General features: G+C 46.5%; 6 protein-coding genes across 6 annotated transcripts; 2 read left to right on the top strand and 4 right to left on the bottom strand.

Annotated features, from left to right (window-relative positions):
- Window positions 1-1,108: 1,108 nt before the first annotated feature.
- Window positions 1,109-2,335, bottom strand: CCR75_008704 (uncharacterized protein; the record flags this gene model as incomplete). Its single annotated transcript, XM_067966754.1, has 1 exon — window positions 1,109-2,335. The coding sequence occupies one exon, from the start codon at window positions 2,333-2,335 to the stop codon at window positions 1,109-1,111; it is 1,227 nt and encodes a 408-aa protein (XP_067823207.1).
- A 235-nt stretch (window positions 2,336-2,570) lies between these two features.
- Window positions 2,571-3,871, bottom strand: CCR75_008705 (uncharacterized protein). Its single transcript, XM_067966755.1, has 4 exons — window positions 3,715-3,871; window positions 3,233-3,641; window positions 3,037-3,164; window positions 2,571-2,967 (listed from the first exon to the last, which is right to left on the bottom strand). The coding sequence occupies exons 2-4, from the start codon at window positions 3,618-3,620 to the stop codon at window positions 2,680-2,682; spliced, it is 804 nt and encodes a 267-aa protein (XP_067823208.1). The 5' UTR covers window positions 3,621-3,641; window positions 3,715-3,871; the 3' UTR covers window positions 2,571-2,679.
- CCR75_008706 (uncharacterized protein) lies at window positions 3,861-4,754 on the top strand (the record flags this gene model as incomplete). The annotated part of the gene is made up of 1 exon (XM_067966756.1): window positions 3,861-4,754. One exon carries the CDS (start codon window positions 3,861-3,863, stop codon window positions 4,752-4,754), a length of 894 nt encoding a protein of 297 aa, XP_067823209.1.
- A 120-nt stretch (window positions 4,755-4,874) lies between these two features.
- CCR75_008707 (uncharacterized protein) lies at window positions 4,875-5,341 on the bottom strand. The gene is made up of 2 exons (XM_067966757.1): window positions 5,208-5,341; window positions 4,875-5,136 (listed from the first exon to the last, which is right to left on the bottom strand). The coding sequence occupies exons 1-2, from the start codon at window positions 5,318-5,320 to the stop codon at window positions 5,022-5,024; spliced, it is 228 nt and encodes a 75-aa protein (XP_067823210.1). The 5' UTR covers window positions 5,321-5,341; the 3' UTR covers window positions 4,875-5,021.
- Window positions 5,342-5,354: 13 nt separating this feature from the next.
- Window positions 5,355-6,158, bottom strand: CCR75_008708 (uncharacterized protein). Its single transcript, XM_067966758.1, has 2 exons — window positions 5,809-6,158; window positions 5,355-5,738 (listed from the first exon to the last, which is right to left on the bottom strand). The coding sequence occupies exons 1-2, from the start codon at window positions 6,124-6,126 to the stop codon at window positions 5,694-5,696; spliced, it is 363 nt and encodes a 120-aa protein (XP_067823205.1). The 5' UTR covers window positions 6,127-6,158; the 3' UTR covers window positions 5,355-5,693.
- A 249-nt stretch (window positions 6,159-6,407) lies between these two features.
- On the top strand, window positions 6,408-12,074 carry CCR75_008709 (uncharacterized protein; the record flags this gene model as incomplete). The annotated part of the gene is made up of 1 exon (XM_067966759.1): window positions 6,408-12,074. One exon carries the CDS (start codon window positions 6,408-6,410, stop codon window positions 12,072-12,074), a length of 5,667 nt encoding a protein of 1,888 aa, XP_067823206.1.
- Between the last annotated feature and the right edge of the window lie 9,014 nt (window positions 12,075-21,088).

Below are 21,088 nucleotides of genomic sequence, written 5' to 3' on the forward strand. Positions count from 1 at the left end.
CTGTCTAAGTTGGACAGTAATGCCAGGATTGCATCGTTTCCTACGGTCGAACTCATTCGTTCAACCGCACTCCTCTCTAGGTCACTCAGAAAGGAGTAGCTTTCACGGGAAACGTGATGCGTATTCCCACTACCATCTAACATATCCATGTTAAATGTGGAAACTGTGGTCCTTGGACGGACTACAAAGTGCTACCAGGTGTATCGGAGCACTACGACTTGTACTGTTACAGTACATGTCCACTTCACACTGCTTCAGTTGCGAGTGGTGCCTTCCGTTAGATGACGTACACTGTACGTATAGAGGAAGACTTCTCTTAAGACAAGTTAACTTAAGAGGGTAAAATGAAAACTGTATTAACATACTTAAGTGTCTCTTAATCTATCTTTGTAAATGCTGACTTAACTATAAACTAATACTAAACATGTAAATGAATTCTTATCTATCTGATCTTGTAACTCTTTGTGATTACTTCTACAGTTGATTAGTCTGCGGAATAAATAGACATAATGGCCTATACCTATTTATGGATAAGAATTTAGGATATTACTATATAAAGTAATATCCTCCAAAAATTATCTACCTTTTAGATAATATATTAATTAACAACCTTTAAGTGTTAATTTCATGTAACGATACACCCCGTTACAACGGATGACCAGTGCGTGGCTTTGCTTTACGCTCTCGGCAACAAGGAGTTTCGAGACTCGGACATACTCAAATTGTTGGCTCGAATGAGAGCAAGCTTACATCAATATTTTACCGATAAGGGTCTTTTGTTCTATTCGACTGATGCCGCGGATTTTTCGCACATCGTAGTTCCTGACGCTTACGAAAATTTTCTGAAAATATCTTATTAAAATATGACGTATAAAAGAATAGTTATGAAGTCTATAACAGAAATAATAAATTTTATTCCCTATGAGAAGAAATAATAAAGAAGTATAAAATTAGGGACCCAGCCTACGCACCAGTATGACTGCTCGAAGGGCAAAGAAATAAGCCCAATTTATCACATGTACGTAACAAAAAGTGACAATATTTTACTTTGCAAGCTCTAGAAATTATCGAGCAACCAAATATCAGGAGTCTTCTATAATACGCCGAACTAATCAGCTCGTTGGGCACTGGCAGCAGCTCGCTGCCGCACAATCAATAGAAGAAACACCAGCAAAAGGACGACCAGCACGGATATCATCGCCAAGAGCCACGTGTTCCAGTGCGTGGAGTCTTCCCCAGCAAGCTCTTCTCGATACTTTTGCGCCCAATTGGGCACAATCATCAAGTCCGGTCGTTGCCGATAAAGCTCCTCTTTCTCAGGAGGTGTTAGCCGTCGCATCATCGACCGTACCAATTTCTTTCGTTTTTTCTTGCTCCGTGGCGTCTTTGGCTCGTCACACTTGCTTTTGAAATTTAAAATAGGCGGTCGAGCGCTACTATTCTCTTCGTCCATGATTAATGAAAGCGATTCCGGACTACTATCGCTCTTATCTTCAATAAACTCTTCATCGTCATCTAAAACATCTTCATGCCATTGAATGCCCATTTTAGTCATAGGCTGATGCATCTGCGTAAACTTCTTGTTGGATTCCAAGGCAGCAGCCGAGTAGACAGAAATCCGTTTCAAAGCGGGTTTCAAAGGAGGAGTTCGAAAACGTTTGGTATCATTTCGCAGCGCATCAGGCGATAGCTGCAATCCGTCTCCATCCGTATCCGGATCGTCTAATTTCGACATGCCCGTAATAGGAGAAGATCCAGATAATAGATTGTATTCTTTTTTTTCTGCCCCTATTAGATGTTTGGCTCGTTGAAAAGACGTGACAAAAGCACCGCTAATGATCCCCACGGCTTCAACGGCCGAGAATTTTGTCGTCGTCGCTCCTTTCACGTCTTTATCAAGATGACGCATCTCTTTCACTTCGTTTGCAATGACCTTGGCACGACGATGTGCCACTTCCATCGCATGTCGCGAGACTTCGGGAGAAAAGAGCGTCGGGTCCACGTAATCGCGTTCTTCGATCGGCAATTTTTGGGTCAACATGCGTAGCGGAGGTAATTGGGGGTTCTGATGGCTATTTCGATGTTGTGTACCGGTGCTCTGTCCATTACTTGTACCGCTATTGCTCAATGTTCCGTCGCCGATTGTAGCGCTGTCTAACACAGGGACACAGATCTCAGCAGTCTCCTTTGACGGCTTGAGCACTTCAGGCTGTACAATTTGAGACTTGATGCTAACCACGTCCAAAACCGTCGTGTCGGACGCCGCGGCTACGGTACCAGGCGCGTCATCACTCAATGAGACCGTCTCCATGTACAGACTGGGCAATGTCGTCATAGGCTTCGTCAGAGCGACAATTAGAACCGATGTATGGAAAGATGGAGTACAGCGGTAGTACGCGTGATAGAAATGTATGCGTTTGACTGAAGATAAGGACGAGAAGCCGACGGACCGCGGCCAGACACGCGACTGTAATGCCGTGCGCTCGCCAAGTGTGGGAGAGCTGTGCAAATTATAGAACCGCCTCCCAGAATAACCTCGTTTGAGTGCCTTCAAGCTCTAACCGTCAAAATAAAGGAGTACATGCCTAAACTCTATTACCACGAAAATTAATAGCCCTTCGGAGATGTTTAAGATAACGACCACCAAGATGTGGCGTCTGAATCCTATCTCGAACACTATCACAGCAGAACGTAGGCGATTGAGTCGCCAAGAGTTCCCCCAATCATTGTGCCAATGCCGGGACGCACGACTGTACCCATTGCCGCGCCAACGCCGCCCGTGATGACGGCAAGCACGGAGCGAGACGCATTGCGACTCGTGTTTGACACGAAGGTAGAGACAAGGCTTTCGTTCTTGCTTTCAATGCTCTGAATACCCTCCTCAATCGACCGTAGTTTCGTTGGAGACTTGATGCGTGCTTTTCTTGACTTAAAGTGTCGATACAAAAAGATGACGAGCTGCAGCGCCTATACGAAGTATATAAGTCATAAATAACCTTCCATAATTAATACCTACTGGCAGTGTAACCAACGTACCTCTTCGACAAAAAAGATGGCCAAATGGCCCAGCATATTAGCACGCATACCCGTTTTAATCATCAACGCCGCTGCAGTCACTCTGCTTGATGTACGCACGTACTTGCGCATTGCCGACTTGCTAATGTCTACAATATTTATACATATCGCATTCATCAGCGTAAAAGAGCAATCAAGTCCGACAGCATTGACCGACCTTTGATAAATTTGCTGACGATTCGAGGGTGGCAGAAGCACAAGGCCACTTCCTCGAGCGATCGCACGCATGTGGTGATACTGAGCGATTTGCCAAAGATTTGAGCGCTGGCGATGCAGAATTCGTCAATCGAGGGAGGAACAAATTCTGCATTGTGCCCGATCACAGCATCAACGTCTTCAAATTCGTCCTCGCTTGACTCCTCGTCCTGATACTCCAGGTCCAGCGAAGCCACGTATGCATTAGCGACCAATAGACTTTGCGTGGCTACTGAGCGCACAGCAAGGATAGCCACATCCTTGGGGTAAAAATGCTTAAAAAAGGGTTTCTTGTCCACCAAATAGTAGGTCTTCTGAGCCTGTGACTCTAAGGTGGCGACAATGCTCATGGCTACTGCAACTCACCTCTTCTAATGGAAATACATAGGAAGGAAGTTAATAAATCACACGACATACGTGGATTTTTTAAACTCGTGTACGCACCGCTGGCTTCCTTAAGCGTCGCGGCACAATATATTCGAGGGGCTAGATCCACGATAGCGAATTAAGTAAAATATTTATGGTCAGCGATACTTTAATTATTGTAAAAGTAAAAATCTTGAAAAATAATGATGTAACAACCTTAGCTCATGGACTCGGCAAGTATCGCGCAAGTTTTCCGTCGCGGCGCATGCGCTGGTCGCGTTGCTCTTGTGACTGGCGGTGGATCAGGTATTGGCCAGGAAATAGCTCTTAAACTTGCCGAGTATGGTGCCAAGGTTGCGATCTTTGGCCGCCGAGCGAGCACGTTGCAAAGCACCGTGGTGATCATGCGCGAGCGTGGCGTGGCCGACGAGGCGTGTATGTTCGTGCAAGGTGACGTGCGGTCTACTGAAAGGGCCGAAGAGGCGGTTAAACAGGTAGTAAACCGCTTCGGAAAGCTTGATGTGCTAGTCAATTGTGCGGCTGGCAATTTTCTTGCGCTGGCCGAGAAGCTATCTACGAACGCCTTCCGCACAGTCATGGAAATCGACGCAATTGGCACTTTCAACATGAGCCGTGCGGCATTCGAGTCACTAAAACGCAGTGGTGATGGACGTATAATTAACATCACAGCCACATTACAGCGTCCGGCCACGTGGTACCAGGTCCATGCGTCGGCGGCTAAGGCCGCGGTGGACAGCTTAACGCGCTCGCTCGCATTAGAATGGGGACAGTATGGAATTCGCGTGACTGGCGTGGCTCCAGGGCCTATTGGTGATACGACAGGATTGGCTAAGCTTGGAGGTGATTTGAATTCAGAAGAGAAGAAGAAAATCATAACGAGCACTGTTCCTCTTGGCCGTGTTGGCGCCAAGACGGATATTGCAGCGGCGGTGCTGTACTTGGTGTCACCAGCGGGAAGTTTTTTGTCGGGAAACACTACAATTGTGGATGGGGGACATTATCTTTACAAGATGCCCATTATGCCTCGAAAAACACTCGAGCGTTGGTCCAAGGAGATGGAGAAAAAGTCACGCTTCGTGAGCGACTCCAAGTTGTAAAAATACTTTATTTTTAGTAAAGTTAACAACTTTCATAGCTAAATTTTAAAGAAATGTGGATAATGATTGATGCTACGATGCGATTGTTAAATGCGGAGAATGATTGAAATTGTCGTAAACTTCTTGTGAATGGTTAAGAAACTTTATTAGTGCGGCATGTAATTAATTCTATGCAGAAGAATTTATGATGCTAAAATCGACAGAATGAGTAGCAAGTTACGTCTGTTGTGGCCTTCAAGCTTGTGCCTCAAATGTTTTCGTAAAGGCCTAGTGATGGCTGTAGTCGAACTTGCCATGAGTGCGTTTCCAAAAGTTGCTCTTTTCCTTGTCCTCTTGGGTGGCGCCACGAGTAGGAAGAATGCCACAAATCACCCAGGCAGCTCTGTCGAACGTCGTGATAAAAAAAGCGTTAATGACGACGACTTACAAGAGTAACAAAATTTGAGCACGTACACGCCAGCGATGAGAAAGGGTTGGAAATGAGCGCGTTTCGACTCGTGCAACAGAAACTTGGTATACGGCAGCTTGTGCCATTTCACGGCCTTCTTAGCAACAGCGTCGGTCATTCTATAATGTGAGGTAGCTTTGGGGGGTCAAAAGTAGGAATGTGGCATATTTCCTTGGATAACCGTTAAATCGGAATAAAGGGGTGACATAAATTCACATAACTTTTCCTCTTATGTTGCATAATGTGCTCAAATAGCATCACGTTACCTAAAGTAATTATTTTCACAAACACTACAACCTTAATACGAATTTCATAAGCGAGACAGATAAGCGTGGAGGCTGAAAAAGCAGGTCGCAAAATGAGGATACAACGACGCTAGCTCGTATCTTTAATTTATCGGAAGACTTTTGACGCCCAAGTCCATTACGATTTTAATGACACTCAGACGATAGGCTCACAATGTCTAGTCACGCTGTTTGCTAACGCACAATCTAGTAGTCCTCTCCACCAAACATGTCAATGCCACCACCCAAATCCTGAATGCATGGAAGAGTTAGAGACGTATGAGCTATGAGAAATTTAATAGCACAACAAAACCAAACTTACAGCTGCATCGTCTTCTTCTTCCTTTGATTTCTCCACCACCTTCTCATCTACCTCACAGGATGATCCAGTAGAAGGACCTGTAGTGGAAGGAGCGCCTCCAGCAACAGCTCCGCCAGACGAAATGATTTCAAGAACTTTGCCCTCCTTCGATAAAAGTGACGAAAAGAGCGTAGGCCAGTAAGGCTCTACTTCATTGCCAGAAGCCTGCACAATTTGCTCAATGGACTGCGACGTGATTTCATGCTCCGCATCAAAGAGAATCATAGAGGCGTATGCCACGCATAGTTCATCGTGCTGCTCCTTCGAGATCGTCGACATTCTTCCGCTTGAGCTTCCTGCAAATAAATGCCCCGCGTCTCGAAAGTATAAGGCTACTGGTTGGCAGCTATCGACTTCGGATAAGTTCGATTCGTGTTTGGCACACAAAGCTACCTTTTTTAGGATCTAAAAAAAATAAGCACGGCTACTCATTTTACCCTCTCAAACTTTATTCATTTCGACCCAAGCTTTAGAAACCGGCAACAATAACGCAGCCAGGAAAGTAGCCGCGCGCGCGCTCCTTTCATCTGCTTTCTTTACGAATCTGTAGCGCTACAGCCATGCAAAATAGCAGCGAGACGACTTTCGCATCCGTGAATGATGGTAAGGAGAATCGCATGCCTCGTCTTTGCTCGACGCCAGGCCACCGCAATGACACAAGGAAGTGCCTCCGTCGACAATCATTCCAACCTACAACTCGCGAGCCTACAACATCCGATACCGAGCTTTTCTCTACTTCTTCCATTCTTGGAAAACGTTCAGCGTCGTATACTTCACCAGAGAGCGAGTGTGAGCGAGACAGAGACACTCTACTTGTGTCCAATGCGGTCACGCACTTTGAAGCACGAGCCGAGGTGCTCCATGCCGACACACTGGAGCTTGAGACCAATATTGCTCGTACTGGGTCTTCAGTCCTGCTTTTAAACGACTCTTGTTCCAGTGGACAATTGGACTTTGGCACAGTGGCGCTTGGGAACCGTTCCAGTCGACAATTGACGCTCCAGAATCCTAGTGACATTCCAAACATACGCGTCAAATACAATGGGTACAGTATCAAGCCCTACGCATCGGACAAGTTACGATTTAAATGTGATTTACATGTCTGTGTCGTCAAGGCGTTCAAGTCAGTACCCATGCGGGTGACCTTTGAGCCTTTACCAGTAGACGTTGGAAAGGTCGTAACTGCTGTGCTCAAGTTTCTTGTCAATGACCAGACGACGCTCCAGTGTCGAGTTACTGGTCGTGTGTTGCCTCGCGAAAACTCGCGCGTGGAGTTGATAGAGAATGATACGCACAGACTCGGCGACAAACGCTCCTTATCCGTGTCGATGGCCATGCCAAATAAAAGGACAAAAACAATGGCGACAAAGCCGTTAACCAAGTCTTTAAAGCGTGCAGTAGGATCGACGGGATCGTGGTGGAAAAAACGACAGAAAGGGTATGATGTGACTTGGATGAATAAACAGACCGAGGCATTTATGAAATGGATGAATTACGTGCTTTTGAAGGACCGAGTGGGTCAAGAAAGTGTCGGGAACATTCAGGAAAATGGTCTGAGAACCGAGTTTACGTCTTTGCGTGTGCTGGTGCAAAAACGCATGGAAGAGATGTGGATTTTAGCGGCGAGGGCGTTGTATCGGTCAGAACAATTACAAGATCTCTTGTTTGCGTTACAGGATGAAATTGGGAATCAAAGGCTTGTCTTCCGTGCCGATCGTCCTGTATATGCTGACGTGGGCTTACAAGAGGAGCTATTAGAGCTTTTAAATCGATATCATCCAGTGTGGCTCTGTTTAGGGCTCTATGCTGTGCTTGGGACGCGAGTAATGCAAGCGGAAAAGTGTTTGCTGCGCACAATCTTTCGAACTCCTTATGGAACAAAAGCAAAGAAAGACGACAAGATGCCGCTAGTATTACGACGAGTGATTCTCAAGCATTTGGTGAAAGATGAGAATGTGGCGCAGAATTATCGCTTGGTGCAGAATCTTAAAACACCGCTGGATGGATCCACGGCAGACCGTATGGATGGAGGCAATGCATTTGTCAACACCAAGAAACACATCAATGGGCGTGAGTATTTCGATTCGTTAACTCAATCATTTATGCTTAAATATTTGATGCTTGTGCTGTTTCTTGACCGTGTGATGGAGCACAAAACTGACACGTTTGAGCAACTCCCTTGTCTTTTTCGAAAATCGTCAAATGTGGCTTCTCAAGACAGTGACAAAAGCTGTTTTGATGGCAAAAGCGGGGTTAAAACATCGCAGGTCTTTGTGACGGAATTCTGTCGACTCTTTTTGGCTAGTGAAGGACGAATCGACAAGCATTTAAAACAAATTGGCTACGAAGTGACGTATGAGCAGACGGCATTAGACGAAGTTGATTTAGAGGTAACGGATCTAACGACGGACTTGCGCGATGGCATTCGACTGGCCAAGCTCATGGAAGCTTTAACGAATCGACCAACAGCTCGGGATAAAAAGACAAAAGGCACGACACGAGGATTGTCAACGTTTTTGCGAGTGCCGGCCCTCTCGCGCTTGCAAAAGATTCATAATGTGGAATTGTGTCTTTATTTTTTGCAAGAAAAATGCGGTACGAGTGTGCTGAAGACACTTCAACGGAGCACTCGCACAGACGATCGATTGTACGGTCGCGTTAAAGTATCTTCCTCTGGATTTGCTGGCTTAGAGGGCAAAGTGAATGAAAAGCGTGTGGGAATGCTGGCCAAGACCATTGTGAGTGGCCATCGTGAAAAGACGTTGGCCTTATTGTGGACTTTAATTAGTTCATTTCAGCTACAGTCGCTTGTGGATGCCTCGAGGATGCGACAAGAGATCGCCACGGTGATTAAACGAATGAGTTTTCATGCAAAGGAATGCTTTGATCGTCAGCAGGAGCAAGCGCCATTAGGATGTACCTACGAACATGAAAGCTACTCGCTCTTGCTAGAATGGTGCCGAGCCGTATGTGCCAATTATGACGTCTCTATCCATGACTTTACGAGCTCATTTGCTGATGGAAAGGCCCTTTGCTACCTCCTACACTACTACCATCCAATGTTGCTATTAAAATCCGATGTATTACCGACGACTTGTGACGTCAAAGAGACTGACGCAGAATCAGTGATAACGACGGAGCTTTTGGCGAACGAGCAGCAGCACTTTACGCTTGTAAATGATCGCATTAAACAGCTTGGACAGGTGCCAGTTTTGATGCCCCAGGATTGCAATAGTAAGAATCCACCAGAAGACAAGATGGTGGTCACGTTTGTGTGTTACTTGCAGTCTCGTTTAATGGAGTCGTGCAGTGAAATTAATGCTGCGTCGCGATTGAAACGATGGTGGCAAAGTCCGTGGATACGATTGCGACTGTATCGAAATAAAACGAATAGTGCCCGTGTTGTGCAGCGCTTTTGGTACACCTCGAGTCAAAAGCGACTAGCAATTCGTCAGTGTCGTAAACTCTTGCGAGCCGCATCAGTGGTAAAAGCTACCGTGCAAATGTCGACGGCTCGAAAGCGCTTTCTACGGCTTCGTCGTTCTGTGCTGACGCTTCAGCGGATTTTCCATGCGCGTTGTAAATCTAGATTTTATCTCAAGGCAGCTACATGTATTCAAACATGCTGGCGGAAGCATCTGAGGTGGAGGCACGAGAAGGATCGACATACAAAACACGATTTAAGTGCACAGCTTGGGAAAATGAGGGCAAGTTGTGTTGTGATTGAGCGTGTGTGGCTGCAGTATTTGTCAAGGGGAGGAGCTCGTCTTGTGCGGCAGCAAATGCTTGCTGACTGGCACGCTGCTGTCAATCGAATTCAAGTGTGTTGGCGACAGTCTTACGCTCGTCAGGCGGCACGGATGAAACGTCAGCAGTTGTGGCAACAACGGTCGCAAGCGGTTCGAACACTTGAGCGAAGATGGTTAGTATTTCAACACCACCGACGAGAAATGCAGAGGCTTAAGGCACTGCAACGGTTTAACGAAATGATGCGCGAGAAGAAACATGAAAGATGTCGACGCGAGCTGCAGCGACGAGTTGAGACGCGTGCAGTCACATGTATTCAAAAGCATTTCCGCATCTTTATGTGGTGCAAACGCGAAGCTGCTGCGACGAAAGTGGCTAGTGTATTCCGGTGTAAAAGACAGCAGCTGCGATTTCAAGAGATGCGACAAGCGACGATAAAGCTTCAGCATAATGTTCGTGCATGGCGGCAACAGCGACTATTGTTGGCGTTGACGCAATTTTACAACCGACTTCAGTTGTACAATCGTAGAATGGTACTTGAAGCCCAACGACGAGATGTTCAGGTAAAGGAATTGAAACATAAAGTGGGGACGCGCGCGGCATGCTGCATTCAAAAGAAGTATCGAAGCTATCAGTGTATAAAGCAGAATGTGGCTGCTACACAGATCCAAACGTTGGTGCGTGGGTGGCACTTAAAGACGTGGTATCGGACCTGTCGTTACAGCGCTTGTGTAATTCAGCAGAATGTACGTGTTTGGCGTCGTCAGCGTCAACTCTGTGCGCTACAATCGTTTTACAGCATGCTTTTGAACTATCGGCGCTTGCAAAGAGAGGAAGAGGAACGACTGGAACAAATTCGTCAGGATCGATTAGATCGCCTACAGAAGAAGTTGGCTCACCGTGCAGCTCGTCGAATCCAAGCAGTCTACAGCGTGTATGTCTTTCAAAAGCGAACAGTAGCAGCAACATTGATCCAAGCAGTCGTTCGTGGATATATGAACCGACACCAATACGCTGTAACTTGGAATCGTGTCGTTGTGCTTCAGCGTGCATTTCGGTCATGGTTGGTACGATCAAGATTTTGTCGAGCATTGTATCGGCACCGTGCCGCTGTAAAAATTCAGAAGTATGTACGTGGGTGGGTTTCTCGCCGTTTTCAGTTTGATTTCTTTACGTTTCAGGCACAATTGCAGCGCTTGCATTTGCTCATTTCGTGCTGGCGAATTGAATGGTGGTATGCAGAGTGTATACGGAAATACCAACGCAAGCGCACGTTGATGGTCCGAGCTCATTGGAGGCACATAAGCGCAGGTCTATGGCAAAAACGTAGTACACAAGTTCAACGAATCGAAACGTGTTGGCGGTTGCACCGTTTTAAACAGGCTCTTAACGCACGTATTCAGATAACACAAGCAAGAGGGGCTGCAGCACAGTGTCTGCAGGTGTGGTGGCTAACTATGAAATGTACGTGGGCTGAACGGGCTCGACGAAATGAAGAGTGTCGTCAACGCAAGATAACAGCGATGGCGTTGGCCTTGGCTCGAGCACGTGCAGAGCGGCTCGTTGCGTCGTGGCTGATTGAGTATGTAGTAGATCCGTATCGGCAACGGCACGAGTATCTGGTGGCTGTGCGTCGACTTCAGGCTTGGTGGCGTGGAATGTGGGTTCGCTTACGTCAGTGCAGTGTTGAAGTCACCCAGCAGCGACAAAAGTTGTCAGGAATGCGTCTGGTTGAGCAAGATGCGAATTCGTTTTCGAAGCATCCACAGGCTTTACGAGTCAAGGTTTCGGATCGTGGCGAGAGAAGAAAATCGATCGAGCCATCTCAAACATTGGGATCTCGACTCGACACAGCTCTTCATATGCTTTTACATGGCAAGCGACTTCAAGACATGCTTTTTGCAAGCCATACTATCGAAGTGTGCACGCGCTACTCGCGAGAATGTTGTCACAAGTGCGTTCAGCTTCGAATTTCATCAACGATTTTTGAAGCAATTCGCGGATTAAATCGAAGTCGACCACACGTGGAGCTTTTACATCAGCTCTTGCTTGTACTGAAAAACTTGACACGATACCGACGCAGTGCAGATCGGCGGAATATGGCGTTAGATGACTCCAAAGAACGACTCGAGGTGGACTTGCGTGCATTGGATACGCTTGTGGATCTACTTCATATTCATCGAGACATGCACCACGTCTTTGTTCTCTCGGCGACTGTGATCACGTATTATCTCGAACGGCTGCGGTTTTTTGTTGATACAAGCCCAGAAGCGTTCGAGAGCTGGAATGAAGCCGAAAAACGTCTGACTGGGCTGCAAGAACTTTTGAAAAGAAAGTTGGCACTGTTCAACGCCACTGCTTCGTTTCGACGTGTCGCGTGGCTTCCAGAGACTTCGAATGCGACCAATCTCATGCGGAAGATGGATCCGAAGACAGCGGTTGCTACAATAAAACAACTCACTGACTTGGTTCATCGGTAGCAGTAAAAAGATTTCTTTACTTTGATTTGTTGAATCTCAAGCGATCAAGTTTCTCAGAAGATTAAAACTGAATTGATGACAATTTGCTCCGACTTATGTGGACGCTCTATCATTGCCGTGCAGCACTTTCATGAAGGCGCCTGATAATTTGCAGTTCAAGACAGATTCTTAATGTAAGTTTATAAAACGTTAATATATTTTGATGTGACTGTGCTCCAGATGTTTTATATAACAATCGTTTGATGCAGTGCAAGGCAACAAATTTTTACGTATTTCATTGATTTAGCATCGCATTGTCATCTTAATTTTAGGTGTGGCGTCCGTTAAATCAGAGCTTCGGCTACAGCTGTCTCCTCAATTTTAGGTCGAATACATTTTTGGTGACGCTAAAGTCAAGTAATTTTGACATCGAATTGTCGAGTAATCTTTGTAGACTACAAATTGCTGCAACATGATGTAAACGTGGTGTATCGTTACATGAAATTGACACTCAAAGGTGTTAATTAATATATTCTCTAAAAGGTAGATAATATTTGGAGAATATTACTTTACATGGTTTTATTCTAAAATCTTATCCATTGGTAGATATAGACCATTATATCTACTTTCTCTGCGGTCCAGTCAGCGCTGGGCGCGCGCAAAGAGAGAGACAAATTAGTACTAAGTAGATAGACAAGAAGAACTTAATTATATTAATACAGTTTTTCATTTAACCCTCTTTAAAGCAAGTATCTTAAGGAGAGTCTTCCTCTGCATGTATTAGTGTACGTGAATTGACGTGAGGCACCACTCGCACTGAAGCAGTGCGAAGTGGACTTGTACTGAAGCATTACAAGCCGGCAGTGCCCCGTTACATGTTGCAAGAAAAACATAAATCTTGCTAGAATATTATGCACACAACCTAGTCCCAGCAACTCCTTTTGAAATTCTAACTTTTCCCTGAATAAAATTGCTGTTGTTAAAGCGCATACATAGAATGTGTAGCAAATGCAGGGCTCCAAAAGTAAGTTTCGTTATCACGTTTAGCTTTTTTTGGCTGATTAGTAGCACTTTAAAGTTCCGAGTCTTTGTATGTATGATAAGGAAAATTCGCAATTTTGGCAGCCGTACAAGGAGATTTTAACGGATAAGGGGGTCAGAGGATGATCCTTTGATTGGTCAAGCCTTGCCAACTTCTGCCACAATATCTCTTCAGCCCTCTCACACCTTTGCCGCGCTGCAACTTGAAGCGGTAAACGTAATTTTTCCACGGACAGCTTAAACATGCCGCGGGTTTTCAAGAGAAATTTTTCTCGACGCGGATGCTGCAAGCCAAAGCTGATAAGCGCCAGGAACTCAAAGAAGTTGGTTAGTGACGTGTGTTCACCTTGTTGTCTCTCGACATCACAGAAATACTTATCCTGTTGGTTGTGGAAGACGGAGACACCCAGGTTGCAGGCACCGAGGACGAGGACGAATGGCTTGCTATTGGCGGCTACGATGTGGAACCGGACACTCTCACGGTTGCAAAGCTATTTGCTTATGAGCAAGTGCGAAGAAACCAGCGTCCAACCCACGATGTACAGCGGGCTCTTAAGGCGGACGTTCTTCCGGAAGCAAGCGGCAAACAAGCAAGCTGCGAAAGAAGTTCACAGTGCTAGGTATGTAGAGTCCGTGTGACTTCATCCTAGGCATGCCATGGTTGTCAAAGTACCAACCATGAATAGACTGGCGTACACGCACAGTTGCGAACTCTACGCAGGATACCGGAAAGGATGAGCTCCTGCGAGAGGCGTATGCAACTGATGTCGTGTCGAACACAGTTGAGGGTGCGGTGCATTGACGGGATGTCATACGCCACCAATTCCTACCCAGCTCGTTGAGATTGGGTTAGTAAATAGGACGATGACAAGTAGTCATGCGTCCGAATGTCCTGCACAGTGCCGAGATCCTGAGGCAGTAGACGACGAGCTGACAGGAAGTCAAGCGTCGCATGAACCGGTGCAGGGCCTAAAGCGTGGCGCAGTTGGAAGGGGTGCGTTAGCCAGGAAAGCAACGGCATCCGCTTCCCAGTCAAAGGTCGTGGTGACTGGACGAACTAGTACTCGACAGGTTAAGACGATCAAAGGTACGTCTAAGAGTGACCTTTGGTTCCTATTAAAGAGGGCGGGCCTTCGAACATGGTGTTCGAGGCCGTCAAAGACTAAATTGCGGAGGCATCTTCACTTGAGGTGCTCCGGCAAGTATTTTACTCTGCCGAGGAGATAGTAAATCTCCCGGAGATGTCGTGGGATCTGTTCCTTGCCGAATTAAAGGAAGGAAAGATCCACGAAATAGTCACACCAGTTCCAGAAGAGAACTTGGCGGACTGCTGCTCGTCGTCCACAATGGACGAGAGCGTCCTAGAAACGGACAAAAAGAAGCGGTACGCTGCTCAAGGCTGGGATGCCTTGAGAGACAGTCCGTTCTTTGAGGTTCTGTGGAAACATCGTGATGTGATCCCAGAAGAAGTGCCGAGCCGCCTACCAGCAGATAGGGGCATCGGGCACGAGATAGACCTCGAACCTGGCACCAAGTATTGTGTGATCAGGCAATGGCTGTTACCGAAAGAACAAGTCCATTTATCGATGAGTTCTTCGACAAGCGAGCCAAGGCGGGACATGTGCGTGAGAGCAAGTCGCCTCACTGCAGCCCGACCTTTTGTGTGCGTAAAGCCACAGGTGGATGGCGCGTAATATATGCTTACAATAAGCTGAATACGGCGACCATACCGGCGCAAACGCCAATTCCGCGTAAAGATGTCTTGTTGAACTCCATGGGAAAGTCAACTATCTTTTCCGCGTTGGATTTGAAGGATGGCTACTATCAGGTACTCATGAGAGAGTCCGATGTAGCCAAAACGGCAGTAAGCACACCAAGCGATATGCTTTGGGAGTGGCTTGTGATGCCCCAAGGTTTGAAAAACGCAACTAGCGATATTCAACCGAGTGGTGGGTCACGTGATGCGTCAGCACCGTGCCTACGCGCCCCATTACTTTGACGATGTATTCGAGCATAGTAGGGCCGAGGACGGGCTGAGCCCAATAGAGTCGCACAAGCGTCATTTAGACGCTGTGCTGCAGACTTTAAAGGACGCCCAATTGTACGTAAACTTGCAAAAGTGCGTCATAGGGGTCTTTGAGATACCTGTACTGGGCTGCTTCGTTGTTACACATGGTGTACGAGCAGACTCAGACAAGGTAAAATCAGTAAAGGAATGGCCAATCCCACGGCATCTGAAGGATTCGCACCAATTCCTAGGGCTCGCTAATTACTTGCATAAGTACAGCAAGAGTTATGCGGAGCAAACTAAACCATTATCTGATCTTCTTAAAAAGGACACAGAAAGGGTTTGGTTAAAAGAACAAGAAGATGCGTTCACATCAGTGAAGCAGTCTCGTGTAGAGGCACCGGTCTTGGCATTGCCAGACGCGGATAAGCCCTTTAGCGTCGTCTGCGATGCAAGTAATTTTGCAATCGGCAGCGCGCTCATGCAGAAGGATGACGACGGCGTTGACCGTGTCATCTGTTATAAGTCCCGGCTTGTAAAAGCCGCGGAACTGAATTATCCAGTGCATGACAAAGCGCTACTTTCAATACAGTATGCTCTTGTCAAGTTTCGTGTGCACCTACTGGGCACCGAGCCATTTGTGGTTTATAACGGATCACGCATCACTGCGGACCGCAATAAACTCACCGCACCTCTTGCCTAGAATGGCAAGACGGCTTACATTCTTTTCTGAATTTAATTCCAAAGTTGAATACAAGCTGAGTAAGTCGAATGTCTTGGATGACGCTTTATCGCGCAGACCAGACTTCGAGGAAAGACGCTAAAGCACAATTTCAGCCGTCAACGTTGGCAGCCATGAAGGCATACCACGTGACGAGCTCATTGGCCTCTGAAATCAAAGAGAGCTACAGTCAGGACGACCACTGTCGCCTGCCGTTGGATCACTTCGAAGGACAAAAGGTTTCCCTTCCGTCGCACCTGAAAGCTAAGCTCAATCGCTTAAGCTACAGCGATGACCTGTTATGGCATCAGCTGTCACCTTGTGATCCCTTGAAAATCTATATGCCTCATGACACAGATCTCAAGTTGATGATCCTTCACGAGCTCCATGATGCACCATCTAGTGGACATCTGGGCCGTGAAAAGACATTCTTACGAGTTTCAGAGGAATTCTGGTGGCCACACCTATATAGATTGGTGGCCAACTATATTCGCTCTTGTGAACAGTATCAGCGCATTAAGCCTGCACCGTCCAGAAGTGCGAGACTGAAGCCGTTACCGAAGCTTGCTACCGATACCGGTAGCAAGCTTCACATGTCGATCGCAGATCATCTCCAGACCGATGGCCAAACAGAAGGTGCCAATCGGGTCGTGGCAGACGTATTGCGCACTATAGGTCGCCAGTCTAGTTTGTGGGCAGCCCGGTCTTAGTGGGGGAGGGCCCCTCACTATGCTCGGTGCGAAAGAGGGACATAGTTTCGTCAATATGACGATGACCCATGAGGATATCATCTCAGAGACTAAAATTTGCCCTAGTGACCCTGCCAGTTTAGCAGTGGTCAATAAAACTACGCCTTATAACCGACCTCTTGGCGGTGTCATTGGCGACTTTGATGCTAAAAGCGTGAGCGAGGCTCAACGCTTTGTGGATGAGCGATTAGCCATCACGCGTAAAGTCCGTGACACAATTGTAAGCGCACAGGACAAGCAAAACGAATATGCGGACCGAAATGGTCGCAAAAATAGTGAACGCTTTAGAGTGGCTTAAAAAGTACTATTAAGTACTGCTACCCTACCTAAAAATGCAATTTCTGTACGGTACTACGAAGTTGTTGCCGCGTTTCATTGGGCCCTTTACGATGGTAGAAGAGGTTGCAGACCTAGATTATAGGCTTACCCTTCCCCCATATACGAAGACGCACCCCGTATTTTACGTGGGTCGTCTGAAACGGTATGTAGACCCAAATGAGGTCACATATCTCCATCCGTCTAAGGAGAGCGATGGTGACGCCGACTGTGAGTCGAGTGTCGTTCGGGTGAGGGGGGGCGATGAAGGCGAAAAGCTATCGGACCGATGTCTCCCATCACGAAAAGGACTTAGAGAGCGAGGGACATCACGCGAGTAACGCGGATCCCTCAGCATTATCCTTTCAAAGAGGTCCAAGCGAGTCTTTAGGCGTTCATAATCCTGCTGAGCCTTCGCTCGGAGATCAACGAGATCCGAGGTCAGTCGTGAGACAGAACCTCGAGATCGCAATACGTCGTTCAGCAGCGCTTAACGCCTGTGACTGAACGGACGAAGGTAAGGCAGCCACGTGTAGTTGGGCGACATCGCTACTCCTATCGGGCGCCGCCTACACTAATGTAGGCGGGTGGAAATCAACGCTTCCTTGTTGGAAGCTTGCTTGTCCACCGACCCGCGAGGCAAGGGTATCAGATCCTCGTCCAATGGAAAAGTTACCTGAAGAGTTTTGGCTCTTGGGAACCGATCGATACCCTCCGTATTAATGTGCCCGGCTTGGTGACTGCCTATGAAAAGGAGCACCAGCTAAAGCCTCTTCGCTAGTCTCAAATGGACTAGCAGAAGAAGCGTTTTGAGAAGAACAGGGGGTACGCTACCGCCCATGATTTCTTTTACACGCAAGCAGGCGAAATTAATTCGCTGCGACCGCTGTCTCATCGCATCAGAATGCGGCGCAGGATCTCCGTCTCGTATTGGTTATGCATTTCATTTGAACGCAACACGAACGGGATCGGGAAAATACGCCCAAGCGTTTTTTCTCTGAGCCCGTCATGATTTTAAGACGCCATAATAATTATGTGCGTCTACAAGAGCGCGCTCTAGGAGCGACGTTCTTGGCCGTTTAAACGAGGCCATTTAGATGGAGGGGGTATCTTTGGTATGCCACCCGTCACATACCCAGGTTCTAAACGACTGGCTTGTTACACCGACTGAGCACGTTCACGTGCCGTCGGCGGAGCTTTAGCTCCGAATCCTCTATGTCAGAACCATTATGGATTATGGTCTGAGCATCAAGCAAAAGTACACAATTCCATACAATCCGGAACAGAACGGCGTGGCAGTGCGCATGAATCGAACTCTGGTAGAGATGACACGCTGCATGCTTGAGGACAGCAGTTTCGATAAGTCTTACTAGTGCGAAGCGTTAATGCAGCGGCAGTATTCGGAACGTGTCGTAGTGGTTATACCGAACGGAGAAGCGGCTGCGCCTTTATGTGCAGCGCTCTCCAGTGCAGACGACGAGACAGCATTCGTAAATATTGCTGTCTCCATGCTGTGAGCCATGAGAGAAGTTTGGATGGGCAATAATGCGCCATCATCCTTCCAAATGAGCTCGTTGTCCGCATCACTACTATGAGGTGACGGCAACGGTGTCGACTCATTGCAGTCGACAATGAGCGACGAAACGACATCTTCACTAATAAAGTGGGATGAATCCTTAAGCCCCGTTAACGCGACAGACGCAGTAGCTGTCGGCGTTTCGACTAAGGCATTAGACGCTGCCGGCGAATTAACGTGACGCGTGCGCTTAGTGTGAGGTTGAGTGGGCGTCTTCGCAGACGATTTACCAACGTGGCTCCTTTAGGATGCATCTTTGGCGCCGTGAATAAAAACTCAGGTCGCTAGAGTGATTGAGTGAACTAGCAGCGCGTAAAGCTGCTCGCAGTTCCTCGCTCCTCTTTGACGAATTTGAAAATGTAAATTTGCTCTTAAAGGGGGATGGTGTAACGGGCTAAAGTTGCCCTTATCTTACACAGTCCCCATTAAGTAAATTTGGTATACTAAGGGTAGGGTTAATTACTAAATTATAGTAATTAGACTCAGCACTCGGGTGTGGTGCACATTTGTGACCAACCCTCACGCAAGAGAAGCTGGTTAAATCGCTCCTCGCTGTGCTAGGGTGTGTGGCTAAGTAGAGCGTGGCCGCATTACGACGTACCCGCCTACAGTTCCAATGTAACGATATTCTATCAAATGACTTATATAATAATAACAAGCTATGTATAGCACTTTCTTGCGCACCGCCCCATCGTGTCTTGTAACGATTGGCGGGGTTTATTAAAATTAAATCAATCAATAAACTTATTGTCTTGTAGCATCAAGATTATTAAATTTGTATTATTGGAAATATTAAGCCAAAATTATCAAATGATAATAATCTTAGGGAACCGTTATAGCCACACACCAGATTAAAATTGACAACATAAAACATTTTCGTTATTCCGCTATTGCATTTGCACGCCGCCGATTGCACAGAATGCTTGCAACGCAGTTGACGTTAAAGGTCGTATCCGGTTCGTTCAGATCGTCCTCGGGCAGACACCTTTAATTGCTGCGCTATGCCTTTTTTACGCTTCGCATCATCGCAAAATTAACAACCATTCCTTAAGAGTCATCCCCTTTTGGACTTTGATGCATCCACCTCTGTATTTATGAGGGTAGCGTAATGGTAGCATTTGTTGATAACTAGAATATATATTGAGAATCCTTGATGCAGGCCTCCCCAGCTTCAGTAGCTCGAAAGAACTGCAAATAGAATTCTCAATATTTAAGGCCTGCTAATGAAATTCGCAATAACTTTGATATCAAGCAAGATGCTTTTTAAACAAAGAAATAACGAGCGAAAGCCGACAAGAACTGATACATAAGAAAATTGTGGCTTGCTTGCGCTCATGGTGGGTACAAAACAAGAGCACTAAGATTTGATTATTTGAGAGGTGTACATGCACTTCCGCAAAAGTTGGTAGACGTAAAGTAAAGTAAATTCATCCCTAGCTTGACCTCCAAAGACCAACTAACGAAGATACGCAAGAGCGAACTTCTGACCCTCGTCATTGTTTTCCAGCTCAATTTCTCCCTCTAGCTCGATTTGCTGCTCTTTCTTTCTCTCATTTTATGACTTGCCAATCAAGTGCCGCCACTCTTGGCCTGTTAAGAACAAAACATGTAGTGAAGCACACATCGGTTGGAGAACCGTTGTTGTGGTACATTTACTTTATGGGTAAAGTACCCTTTTATCTAATTTTAAAATAGTTAGTTACTTAAATCCCATTTATTATGGGTAATAAATGTCGTCGCCGCCAGATATTAATTTGGCGGCCAAAATATATTATTTTAATTAGCTAGGGTAAGGTTTTTAGATTTAAGTAATTAAATAAGGTTCAGTTCCCCTTTTGATCTTAAGGCGTTAAGTGCCTACGTAAGGCTTGCGCATTGATCTGTAAGCGATAGAAGCCTTTCTAAGGTATATCCTCTTGGGCACTAGTTGCCACTTGGTTCTACGAACCCCTGTATCCCTTGAATTAAGATTTCTTAACTTTGATAGCTTGTACGACTCCCTGAGTTGTTAAACCTATTAGTTCAGCAGAACTAAGTGACTCTCTGAGTCTGAAAAGTCTTCCTCGGACTTTAGGAGCGAGGTAGCTCCGCTACACCTGGTAGCACTCGTAGTCAATCTACGCTTGAGTCTTTACAAGACTAATTTCTCTCGAAAATGGAAGAGGTTCCAGAATTGTCAGAAGCGCAACGCGCCGCGTATGACAAGCTCAAAACCTTATTCGGGCTTGAGCACGTGGAATTTATGATTTACCAAGGACTAGAGGTCCTGCATGCAAGAATTGAAGCCTTCATGCGGTACGAAGCCTCCCTGATCGGTCAGGTACAGGACCATTTAGCGGCATCTATGCCAACCCGGTACATCTCTGTACCTGACTCAGAGCCGACTCGGGCTCGCCCTCTAACTGTAAATGTGAAAACATTTGAGGGAAAAGAGGGAGAAAATCTCCCTTTTTGGATTAAGCAGATGGAAATGTCCATTGATTCCGCCTTGTTCTTAACAGAACGGCAAAAGGTGGCTATGGCCATTTCCAAACTTGGAGGTAGAGCCATGGAGTGGGCACTATCGTGCAGCACGTCCATAAACGACGCTTTTCCCTCATGGGATTCGCTGAAACAGCAAATGAC

Source organism: Bremia lactucae, linkage group LG17, assembly GCF_004359215.1.
Source record: "Bremia lactucae strain SF5 linkage group LG17, whole genome shotgun sequence".
Lineage (NCBI taxonomy): Eukaryota > Oomycota > Peronosporomycetes > Peronosporales > Peronosporaceae > Bremia > Bremia lactucae.

Coding starts and splice junctions, on each gene's coding strand:
- CCR75_008705 (XM_067966755.1), bottom strand. CDS start 3,620: ATGAGCATTGTCGCCACCTTAGAGTCACAGGCTCAGAAGACCTACTAT. Junction 3,165..3,232: donor CGTCAGCAAATTTATCAAAG/GTCGGTCAATGC, acceptor TAAATATTGTAG/ACATTAGCAAGTCGGCAATG. Junction 2,968..3,036: donor CCATCTTTTTTGTCGAAGAG/GTACGTTGGTTA, acceptor TACTTCGTATAG/GCGCTGCAGCTCGTCATCTT.
- CCR75_008707 (XM_067966757.1), bottom strand. CDS start 5,320: ATGACCGACGCTGTTGCTAAGAAGGCCGTGAAATGGCACAAGCTGCCG. Junction 5,137..5,207: donor CCCTTTCTCATCGCTGGCGT/GTACGTGCTCAA, acceptor GACGTTCGACAG/AGCTGCCTGGGTGATTTGTG.
- CCR75_008708 (XM_067966758.1), bottom strand. CDS start 6,126: ATGTCGACGATCTCGAAGGAGCAGCACGATGAACTATGCGTGGCATAC. Junction 5,739..5,808: donor AAGAAGAAGACGATGCAGCT/GTAAGTTTGGTT, acceptor CCATGCATTCAG/GATTTGGGTGGTGGCATTGA.